Source organism: Doryrhamphus excisus, chromosome 8 (assembly GCF_030265055.1).
Source record: "Doryrhamphus excisus isolate RoL2022-K1 chromosome 8, RoL_Dexc_1.0, whole genome shotgun sequence".
In the NCBI taxonomy this organism is placed as follows: Eukaryota; Metazoa; Chordata; class Actinopteri; order Syngnathiformes; family Syngnathidae; genus Doryrhamphus; species Doryrhamphus excisus.
The window spans coordinates 4,211,077-4,223,255 of NC_080473.1; the positions used below are offsets into that span (position 1 = coordinate 4,211,077).

At 42.5% G+C, this 12,179-nt stretch overlaps 1 protein-coding gene across 3 annotated transcripts in view; it reads right to left on the minus strand.

Moving 5' to 3' along the window:
• Positions 1-12,179, minus strand: part of kmt2a (lysine (K)-specific methyltransferase 2A) — a 44,579-nt gene that overhangs the window by 13,791 nt on the left and 18,609 nt on the right. The window contains exons 6-20 of one of the 3 annotated variants that reach the window (XM_058079369.1): positions 11,438-12,129; positions 9,721-9,803; positions 9,107-9,343; positions 8,751-8,897; positions 7,859-7,951; positions 7,580-7,700; positions 7,172-7,285; positions 6,778-6,962; positions 5,963-6,139; positions 5,656-5,766; positions 5,458-5,531; positions 1,018-1,232; positions 853-947; positions 651-788; positions 121-279 (exon numbers count right to left, since the gene is read on the minus strand). In XM_058079369.1, coding sequence (XP_057935352.1) covers positions 121-279; positions 651-788; positions 853-947; positions 1,018-1,232; positions 5,458-5,531; positions 5,656-5,766; positions 5,963-6,139; positions 6,778-6,962; positions 7,172-7,285; positions 7,580-7,700; positions 7,859-7,951; positions 8,751-8,897; positions 9,107-9,343; positions 9,721-9,803; positions 11,438-12,129 — 2,641 coding nt within the window. Of the gene's footprint in view, positions 1-120; positions 280-650; positions 789-852; positions 948-1,017; positions 1,233-5,457; positions 5,532-5,655; positions 5,767-5,962; positions 6,140-6,777; positions 6,963-7,171; positions 7,286-7,579; positions 7,701-7,858; positions 7,955-8,750; positions 8,898-9,106; positions 9,344-9,720; positions 9,804-11,437; positions 12,130-12,179 lie in introns of all 3 variants that reach the window. The other 2 variants (XM_058079370.1, XM_058079368.1) reach the window with 2 other exon arrangements.

Consider the following 12,179-nt stretch of genomic DNA (forward strand, 5'->3'; position numbering starts at 1 on the left):
ATGTAGTGCAGAACTCGACATGGTGCTTTGAATGCAATGTTGCTGACGCAGAACTGCACATTTATAACTGGAGAGCAAACAGCGCACTCGCCACATTGCCAAATAAAGGTATTATCTTACTTCTCCCTTAATGAGGTCCTTGTGCTTAGAACAGTAAACTTTCTTGTCCTCCAGAAAGACGCAGTGGCACTGGCGGGCACACATGAAATGATAGTTGCTGGTGCAGGATGCGAAGCAGCAACCCACTGTGGCTCCCGGCTGTTGACACGTCTCACAGCGCTGTCAAGAGGCACACGGGGAAAAATTAGGTCTAAACATTTGGAACATTTGTATTAATACTTCACTGTGGCATCACCTTTTAGTTTATACACGCACAGTATAATGACATTGAATATTTCGGAGATGTACTTATACTGTGTCACATTGGTTGAAAAACAATCAAGTTAGTAAATGTTGGGAAAAACGTAGCAACTCATTGTTCATTTAAGTCCTTTACCATTTTATCTAATAGTTAGAAAACAATGAGGATATCTGTATTACATGTTTTCCAAAGTATTTTGACCACAGTCCATAGAGGGCGCCACAAATGCCCGATTTCTTCCACAAGACTAAGAGGTGCATATTACATTCAGTATAAGCTGGTGTCTTACCAGCTTTTTCCCCCTGATAACGGCTGTGTGTACATTTTTCAGGGAGCCATAGTCGTCCTCAAACACCTCAGCTGACCACAGCGCGCAGTTGACGTGTGTCCACTCGTTCTGACCCATGTACAGCAGCCTGCCACCCTCCTGGATCATAACAGACATGTCAGATCATAACAGACTGATTCAAGACAAAACCGCTTTTACTCACATTTGTGTTGTCGTCTCCATATTTTAGACACAATGCACATTGCCTGTTATCACTAACGCCTGGTGGAGGAGGACGCTCTGGGATGTCTTCACAATCTGCAGCGACAGAAAGCGGCACCATTGACGTAGTGTACATTGAGAAAGTATGGGAGTGTGAAGGACTCACCTGGTATGAGTGGGGGTGGCGGTGGTAAAGATGGGGGGCGCGGGGGAGGTGTAGCTCGAGACTCTGGCTCGGCGGGGGTCTTGGGGCAGGGAGCTGGAATGATGTTCTTGATGAGGTGCGGGCGTTCCGAGCGGGACAATCCCTGTCTCTGCTGCCACTGAGCGTAGTTGTGGTCCAGAGACGGGGGCAAAACGGCATTGGGAAGGAGACCACTGCTGAGGACAACAGAACATACAAGTCAACACAAGCACGAGTGGACAAATGAAAAAATGGATGTAAGGAACACAAAAATCCTAAATAACGAAAGCAAGCATTGTGAAGGCCACCATTAAACATTTGATCTGACCTAGGTAATAAAAATAACAGATATACTAATAATATCTCATAAATTTTAGACACACACACACACATATATATATAATAAAAATAATAAATTGTATTTGTATCGCGCTTTTCGGAGTACGCAAAGACGCTTTACAGTAGAGAAAAAAAATAAATAAATTTATTAAAAATGAAAATATACATACATTAAAATAAAGTTGAGTAAAAACAGAGGAAATTATACATTAAAATACAATATCCATACATTCATTCAGAGCTAAAACAAGGCTAAAAGCGAGGCGGGCTGCTGCAGTCAGGTATAAATAGTTAGACATTAAAGATGGATTTAAACAGGTGGGTTTTGAGTTGTTTTTTGAAGGTGGGAAAGTCGAATATATTATTATTGGTATATTTAAAAACAAAGCTTTGTTATTAGTATCAACAGTTTAGTTTTTTTGGCTTTTTGTGCTTTTTTTTTAAATAATATTGATAATAAAACAATAAAAAATAAAGTCACTGGCTGGGAATGGAAGCCACATCCTCTACCATGAAAGGCAGAAGCATGCATATACCATCACAAACGTTTCATTTATTCAATTTGATTTGATTTAATTATGGATAATAAGGAAATATTTATTTTTAATATTCATTCATTCACTTTCTACCGCTTATCCTCAAGAGGATTGCAGGGGTGCTGGAGCCTATCCCAGCTGTTACTTTTTAATATCATTATTTTTAATTTTATTTATTATATTAAATTCATTCATTCATTCATTCATTTTCTACCGCTTTTCCTCACGAGGGTCGCGGGGGGTGCTGGAGCCTGTCCCAGCTGTTATTTTTAATATCATTATTTAAAATTTTATTTATTATATTAAATTATTATTTAATATTATTATCATTTATTATATAAAAAATAAAAACCTATATGATAACGTGGGCATATAAAAAGCTCAAGTATTTAAGTCAACACGACAACAGGTTGAAAGTGATTTGTTTGTTGTTAAACAATAAAATGCACCAGCCTATCAAGTGCACCGCAATAAAACCACAAATATCAGAGTGTCATGTGACTCTGTCCCGCTTTGCCTCTTGGAAACCAGGCAAAGCAAATAATAAATAATAAATGGGTCTGGGAAAGCTGATAGCTCCGAGGAGAGTGCAGTGTTGGGGTGATTAAGCGAGAACGTGTGAATGAGTGCGACGCTCATACTGGCACGGTATGGCTTTATGTGGCATGAATATTCATTCCAGCCCTGAAGCCTGGAGAAGAAGTCTCTACAAAGAGCATCATTTATTCAATAGCATCTTTTTCATTAACCATTCTCACAGTGAACGTTTTCTTCAATAGCTGCCCTCCGCCATCAATACACTCCAGATTAAACGTCTACAATCTAGTGCAAAAAAAAATCTACTTGTTCACTAGAGTTAAATGGTGGATTTATTCTATTGATCCTCTCCTGTTCTTTTATTCAGTCTAGTCAATAAAGTACTTGAATATAAATTCAGAGGGCAATCATCCTTTCATTAGCAGGATTAAATGTCAGTTGGTATTTGACAGGAGGCGGGACATGGGCTGCACCGCTCGTCTGTCAATTCAACCACTCACATTTATTCATTCGTTCGTTTTCTATCGCTTATTCTCACGAGGGTCGCGGGCGTGCTGGAGTCTATCCCAGCTGCCTTTGGGCAAGAGGCAGGGTACACCCTGGATTGGTCGCCAGCCAATCACAGGGCACTTATAGACAAACAACCATTCACACTCACATTCATACCTGTAGTGCCACTCACATTTATTGCACAGAAATGTACAGAGGTAGACAACCACAATGTATCACACTTTGTTTTTTTGCCTTTTCATTCAACGGGGCGGAGACATCAGCGTAAGACATCTGCATTATGAAAGCTCAGTTCAGTGATTGTATTTAACTGGATTTATTTGAATGTAATTTAGTTTTCAGCATGTTATTATTTATTTTATTGTATTATGTGTACAGTGTCTTAGTGAACTGTACTAACTGTGTTTTAACATGTTTACAAATTAGTGTTAAATTAGCCTTAATATGTACAGTCACCATCTTAAATCACACAATCACAATCAAAGAATTAACTTTGACATCGATGTCACCTTTGCATGTCAATAAAGCTAAAACTATTGTTTTCCTGTCACATTAAATGGGAACTGCACTTTTTGGGGACTTTTACCCATCATTCACAATCCTTGTGTGAAACATGAACACATATTTATTTCCCTTTTCTTTGCATTATAACGCAGGAAAACTAGTTAATATGCGCTAGATAACAATGCACGTCATCGGGATACACCTATATTGCGACTATGAAGCCATCTAAAAAAAAATACCTCGAAGAATGTTGCATGGTTTGATATACAGGACATGCTGTGATCATGCATGCATGCATACATACATACATACATTCACAGACACTGATGATACCAAAACTTCATCAATAATAAGTGATTAAGTTAGTGTTACACTTGCATGAAAGTTTAAATGTCGCTTAGGTTGAATAACCAATGAGAAATTTGGATTCGCCAATAATTCAAGACAGCTAATATGACAGCTAATATACTATATATAGTCAACTAGTGCAAACCAACACAGGTACAAAATGAAAAGAGGTGTCAAGGCCATAAAATGTATGGCTGTGAGGCTCACTTAGTGCTAATCTTTTCCACATAATTCAAACTTTGATACCAATCAGGGCTCTGAGGGTTTTATCCCTTATCTTCCCTTTGCCTCCAATTACTTCTCAGCCAATTTCTCCATCTGGCATCAAGCTGACCAGAGGGCACGTTAATTCACACTCACAGCAAAATCAATTTCATTACTGCAACGCTGAGCCTTGACTGGGGCTTTAATTGCGGCGGGAGTCCAAAGAGCGATCCACTTGTTTGTCCTACGCCACTCATTTAAGTCTACTGAGGAAGTGCTCTGACCCTCTGCTCTTGTTCCCATGCACTATACACTATAACCATATTAACACAAGTATTGGACTACTGCACCAGAAAGAGAAAAAAGCTGGACTACAGCAACTGATTCAAGGGGAACTAAAGAGCCAAGTCCAACTTCTGATTAATTGATGAAGTGGGTCTGAATGCTGCTGTCCAGTGCCATCATTAAGCCTACTTTGGGGTTTGAAGCCTCCCTAAAATATTCTTAAACACCCTCTAATATATACATATATATACATATAAATATATACGTATATGTGCAAATTTCTTTGTTTTCCAAATAAAAACAAATTTTCATGCATTTCACAAACAATTTTTTTTCAATTTCACAAACATTTTTATCCATTTTATCCATTTCACAAACAATTAAAATGAATTTTCAAAGAAGGATCTCCATTTTTGCATAGAGGCCTACTATCAACAACTGTCAGTCCTCTGCATCAATCTCCTGGTATGGCTGCTAATCCAAGTTCATCATTTTATAAGGCTAATAGATGATTAGAAAAGCCATCTAAAAATCTAAACTAAAACTAAAATATCTTACCATGCTGTTAACTACTCCCTCCAGAGAGCAGCACAAACTGGATCTAACAAGGACAGAAAAACGCTGCACAACTGTGCAAGAGAGTGTGTAGTTTAAGACCAAGATGCCTCACAGCTGCACTAAATAGTAGCCATCAAACACCAGTGTCAGTATCAACAGTGAAGCGGCGACTTCAGGATGCTGGACTTCATAGCAGGACTGCCAAGAAAAAGCCAGATCTCTGACTGAACAAAAAAAAAAAAATTCCAAGTGATCCCAAACTTTTGAGCGGTAGTGTATCTCAGAGCAGGGTTGCCGCACTCAAGCAAAACATTCTATAAATATTAGCCAACCACTTTCTGGCTGACTCCTGCCACCACACACATGACGGTATATTCAGCGTCTCCAAGAGAAACCGCCTCTTACCCTTCACTAATTACAGATCTCTACACTTCAGAGAAGAGCTCCCATTACAAGAGTCTTAAAAACCCAAATTCCTGTTGTGAAATTGGAAACAAAACGGGCAATAGTCGTTTTTCTTTTTATTGATTTCCAAGGAAGTTCATTAAAATGCTTTAAATGTAGGAACAAACCATGGAAGAAGGCTGCGATAGATACTCACTTGGAGCAAACTTTTGGTTGTTCCCAGAAGCGTGACTCTTTCGCTTTGAACCAGGGAAAGATGCGGTCCATTTGCTGAAACAGAACATTCAACATTGATGATAGTATTTGGTGTCACAAAGGACATGAATGAATCACATATGATCCAACTAATACTACTTACTGTTCCTTTACTTAGTAACAGATAGCAGATACTTACTCGGATGAAGTATGACTTGACCATGCTGTTAGCCCTTCTGCTCTCAGGCTGACCGCCATCATTGTTAATGGCTGCCTGAATGATTCGTGCAATGTCGTCGCTGAATTCCACCTGGATTAAAAAAAAAGATAAAATATAAGTTGTTGATTTTCTACAGCTTATCCTGGTCAGGATCAAGCTCACTGTGAGTGAGAGGTGGGGTAAACCGTAGACTGGGTCACGGGACACAGACCTACGGACAATTCGGAGTGTGGGAGGAAGCTAGAGTCCCCAGAGTAAAAATCCACATAATCACAAGGATGCTTACCACAGACTTGTAGCGGCCCTGATCCATCTTCTTCTCCACAGACTCCAGATCAGCAGCGGAGTCACTTGGAGCCGAAGGCGTGACTTCAGTCAGAACTGGAGGGTCTGGGCCCTCGGGTGAGCGACGAGATGGAAGACTCTCTTCGGTCTCTGGGTTTAGATCCGGAGGTTTCACTGCCTACCCCAAAGAGTGAGAGTTCAATCTTGAGAGTGGCGCTAATCTGTTGTTTGAGGATTATGAGCGGTCAAGACATCATCAGATTGCACTCATCACTGCTTAGTACTTCATTTAGGAGAAAGCCATGCCTCTAAGTGGCACAAAAATTCCAGAGGTCAAATCATGGTTGAGCTCAGTTGGCATTTCTTTTATTAATTCCAGATGTATGCTTTGTCCTTTTATTGTGATGACAACCATAGAACTTACCGCAGTATAGGTGAGCGACCTGCACAGTTCATAAAGTTTTATGGAGATGCTTGATATTGGCTTATTTCCAATATCCGATGTACCGAGACAGGCATAACCTGGAAATAATTGCAGACTGCAGAAACTACTGAGCTAGCAAGTTAGCATTATTGGCAGAAAAAAAACGATACCGATATGAACAGGTATCGTGCCACAATATCGACACATGACACATATTGTGTTAGAGGACCAGAGAGGCTGCATTGGAACTTTGTCATGGAAGGCAGGTATGCCGATGAAGAACATATTGCAGTGCAGATCAGACAAAGGTGCTGATCGAGCGACGTATTTGAGTGCCATTCTAGTTGATTGTTTATCCATAAAACGGCATCATCATAAGGTAAGGAACTAACCTGTCTGTAGCGTAGCAGGTGCGCTGAAGTGCGTGAGTTGAGCAGCGCCGTGAGGACGTGACGAAGGCAGCCCTTGAGCTCCCCATCCAGTGCCGTCCGCCACTCAGCCGGCTGGCGTTCCGTACATTTGATACACGTGTAGGCAACGCTGTCCGACAGCTTCGACAGCAGCTCGTACATTTCATCTGCGGGGAAAGCAGCGGATGACGGCTCAATATCGTGCCCATTACTGGCCTTATCATCTTTCAGCAGCTCGTCAATATGACGACCTTTGCGGGACAGCCTGTCGGCACGCATTGGGGAGTGACAGCGCAAAGGAGGTGTGACAAGCTCTGCTGAATACTCAACGAGGACTTCGGCTTGTGAATATACACCATCTTCCGCATGTACGCACCTGTCAGGCTCTCACACTTGGCATGAACCCAGCGGTTGCAGCGTCCACACTGCATTGTCTTGCTCTCGTAGTCCTCGACGTCATAGCACTTATTGCAAAGCGGGCAGGGGTTCCCTATGACAGAAGGGACAAATATTGTAATATATATAATATATGCAATAATGGTGTAATAATTAAAGTACTGCCAATTTTAGTCACATACATTATTTTGACTTTTGGTCTGAATCTGGCACCCTTATCAAAAGGGGATCTATTATGCTTTTTCCACTTTTCTGATACTGAGGCTTGCACATTTGGAAGGGCGCTATTAAGGGCGCTGCACTCCCCGTTCTTCTTCTTGTCCTTCTTGCCTTTGCCTAAATGCACTCATCTGACTTTTGTGTCCTTCAAAAAGATGTGATTATTCACCTTTTGCAAGCAGTTTGGCACAGTCGTGACACATGGAGAAGTCATGTGACCACTGGGCATCCCAGGACTTCCCAGGTTTGGTGGCTCCGCAACGCTTACAGCGCACACACTTGGTGCATATCTGGAAAAACGGACAACAAACAAATGTAGAAAAACACCTGCAGGCGTTAATGTTAATGTGACACTGTGACAAGAAAGGTGTGTTTTTGTAGTCGTCAACAAAGGACGAGAGAGAAAGAAGGTGTGGGCTGAGGATAGGTGAAAAGGTGTGTGTCTTACCCAGACTCTCTTCTTTTTGGTGGGTCTTGCGGGGTGGTTGGGACCCAGGCACTCCGGGTGATAGCTGTTACGGCACTTATCACACTCCAGCAGCTGCTGGTACGGAAAGCATCAAATATCAAACATGGCATCAATATACACACATGACTCATCAACTCATTTATAATTGGTGGCTGCAATTTCTGTCTGTTGTCTGGAATTGGACTGTGTTGAATCTGCATTATACTGAGAGCCGTTTCCGATAATGTGAGTGACACAATAGCAGACACAACACTACCCTGGCAAAGTGCTTCAAGAGACGTACTGTCTAGCAACGAAACACACGTGTTCCGAAGTGTATTAGGCAAGCTTTTTATGACCATTTTCGGAGGAGGATGATTTATCTGCAGTGGTTTGACACGCCAGTGGCCTCGCCTGGAGCTTTCAAGCCACACTCTTGCGCAGCGTTGCCAGGGATGCACTCCACGCCAGAAAATGCAAGCCAATGAAAATAATAAATGACTTGATGTCCTTTAGACATTTAGATTTGTTCCAAAAAAACAATTAACCACGCAGACCTCCAATGAGCAGCTCAATCATATTTGTGTCGCTTATGTACTAACAGGCCTCGTGTAAATCAAAAGCGTGTAGGCGTACATAGTGTATAATTGTACTGACAAGCATGTGAGGCTGACACCATGCGCAGCGTAGACAGGATTTGAGTTAAATAATAAAAAGCCTGGGCATTAATTCATAAAGCTGATTAATGGCCGTCTGCCTGCATCGCCAGGAAGCGTCTCTCTGGGGAAGATTCCACAGCCTTTTTACACGCTGTCATGCTAAACTGAGCTCCTTTTGTGCCTGGCCAAAAATAAATAAATAAATAAGATCTGAACTGTGGAGAACGGTTTACTTTAGTTTTCTGATGTTGGCGCCCGCAGGCCTGGCAGAAGCGGCATCGGCGGCAACACCAGTTTTCAAACTGCTCCTGGAGAGGACGCTCCGACTCCCCCAGGCAAAAGAGATGGAACGGTTCGCAGCACACCTGACAGAAAACAAACTACAGAGACGGAAAGGAAACAAGATTTAGTTTTAATGCACCAACACTGCTATTGTAGATTCCCATCTGCTAACTTGCATGGTAAATGGTAGGGAGCTTTTATGACACCATGCCGGTGAGAAAGGCTATTTGCAACAGTGCTTAATAGAGCTTGTTATATCATCTCCGAGGCAAGAGTAAGTGAGCGTTAATTTATTGTGTTTTCATACCTCCACGTTTCCGCTGCTTGCACATAAGAAGCAGAGCAGTCTGGGTGTGACCGGCACGGAAGTGAGCAGGCTGAGGCCGCCAGCCTCCCACACCTTCTCCACATCATGGTCCCTCTTGAAATCCACTCTGATTCGATGCACTCCGTCGCAGGGCGCCGTTGACTTCTCCTGGCCCCTTGTCGAGGGAGTGCCCTGCCAGTTTAAAGTACAGCTGCCGGGGGGTTTTGTGGTCAGCGTCTTTTTTAGGTTTGCATGTAAAGGAAGACATAAAGAGAGTGAATGTTGGAACCTGTGTGCAGTCAGCTTCATATGTACTGAAGAAATAGATACAGAACAATTTAATAATAACACATTTCCACAAGCAGACCAGCAATAACTCAAAAGAGTCAAAACATGGATCCGAACCAAGAGTTTTGTACGCCAACGGGCGCATTCGTTTTCACTCTGAATGAAGTCATCTCCAAATTGCTGTGAGCAAGAATGCGGGATTAAGTCACTTCTGCAGCGGCTTCATCCACTTTTAATACATACTATATTACATTGCTTTTAGTACATACATAAAAAAATCAATAAATCATGAGCTTCAGCACCATTAAAATGGAGAATGAACTCACTTTTCCTACCTTGTCTTTTGGTTTCTGCTTAGGAGATGGAAGGAGAGCGCGAGAGGTTGGCTTCTTCAATTGCTTTGGGTCAACTATAAAAATTATAAAACATGAATAAAATAAGTGTTATTTAAAAAAAAACAACAACAAAAAACACGAGACAGTCATCCTTGCAATATATGGCACTTTTCCACAGACAAAATTAGGTACTAGCTCTAGTATCTCCTTCGCAGGCAGCGATGTTGCACACACACGCAAATGTGATCTTAGCCCATGGTGTCCAAAGTGCAGCTCACGGGCCGTTTGTGGCTCACGACTCATGTATTACTAGCCCGTAGCATATTGTAGGAAAACAAATAGACTAGACAAATAGACATTAATAATTAATAACACAAAGCTTTGGCTTTAAAATATATATACATTTTTTTCTAAATAAAAAAATGCAGTATATAAAAAGAGCAAAGTGGTCCTTAGATTTTTCTGTATGTGGCCCTCTGTGTGCCTGCAGTAGTACAATCCACAGTCTCCACTTCACTGCAGAGTCCCTTTCTCTCCTAATCAAATGTACAGTCTCCACTCGTTTATCGCGGCTAATTGGTGCTCAGCTTGGGATAAGTGAATTTCCGCAAAGTAGGATACAATATTATTCATTCATTCATTTTCTACCGCTTATCCTCACGAGGGTTGCGGGGGGTGCTGGAGCCTATCCCAGCTGTCTTCGGACGAGAGGCGGGGTACACCCTGGACTGGTGGCCAGCCAATCACAGGGCACATATAGACAAACAACCATTCACACTCACATTCATACCTATGGACAATTTGGAGTCGCTAATTAACCTAGCATGTTTTTGGAAAGTGGGAGGAAACCGGAGTACCCACGCATGCACAGGGAGAACATGCAAACTCCACACAGAGATGGCCGAGGGTGGGATTGAACTCGGGTCTCCTAGCTGTGAGGTAACCGCGCTAACCAATTCAATATTAATCAATTGAATATTTTCATGGTTAGAGCCTAGATGACTAGGTTATGACTTTTTAAATTCAATCTTTACCATTATTAGAGCCCTACAGACATGAAATAACACCTCTATAGTCACTGCTAGGACAATTTAATAATTCCAAACATAAGAAAGGGTTTCCAGCGGAGAGGAAAAGAAGGACAAAGTAAAACCTTACTACTTCTATATGGAATGGGGGACCGTTTTTCACTAAGGCGTGTCAGACATGCCATGCAGTGTGAAGTTCATGTAATGTAAGGTAATTTGTCATCATTGTGATATTACTGATGCCTAGTGACCAGAATATGACCTGTCTTTCAATATTTTGGACTAACAGACCATAGTCAACCACAAAGCAGCAATCCTTTATAAATTATTTAGTTTTGGGGAAAGTGCAATAGAGTGAGGGAGTGATGTTTGAACCGCTAAGTTGCGAGGGACGACTGTATTTGATCACACTTTGAAAATGACAAAGCATAAAAAAATGTGTGTCATTTCAAAAAAACTAAATAAATGTCAGCATAATTCACCACTGCACTGTTACTACTCAAAACTACACTACTTGCTGAAAATATTGCCTGAACTCTGGACACAGCATTGTAAAAACTCCATAGTCTCCACTTTGCTGCAGCGCTCCCTTGAATTTCCCTTGAATAACACGAATAAGATACAGAGAAGGACATCCAGGAGGATACTAAGCAATGAAAAAGGTGTGACTAATCTCTCACCTGTGTCTGATGATGACGTCGAGCTCTGCTGTTGAGGTGATGGCTGCTGGGTCTTCTTCTTGGGCTCGCTCAGGGGAATCTTGGGTGAAGCGTCTTTCCTCTGGGGCGGCTGGCTGCTCAGCGGCCCCTGTTGAGATGTTTGGGGATCTGACGGCGCAGAGGGCGAAGGCGCGGGGGAATTCTGTGCTGAAGACGAAGTGGAGGATGATGACGAGGACGAGGACGATGACGAGCTGGACGAGGAGGGCGATGAGGAGGAAGATGAGGAGGAGGTGGAGGCCGGCTGCTGCGCTTTTTGCCCCTTCTTGGTTGTGGCGCTGCTTGAGAGACAGAGCGCTTTGGGGTCTGGAGATTGGTCAGGGGCTGTGAACGTGCTGGTGGTTTGTGGGGATTGAGCCGGGGAGGGGGACGATGATGGAGCTGGTGAGGATGGCTGTGGTGATGGCTGCTGTTTGGACTTCTCCTCTCCAGGCCTGGGAGGAGGAGTTTCACTTTTTTTATGGGGAGGTTCCTCCTTTGGTGGTGCAAGAGTCGGCTTGAGGCCCGCGGGCTCCGAGTTCTGTCCTTTAACTGGATTAAGACTCTCTTTCTTCTCAGCCAACCTGTTCTTCTTCTTGTCCTTCTTGCCTTTGCCTTGCTTCTGAAGGAACATCTTTGAGGGCATCCACTGCAAGTTCTGACACTTCCTCATCCTGTGGACACAATAGACAGAGCATGAATCTTACATAATGATATCATTCAG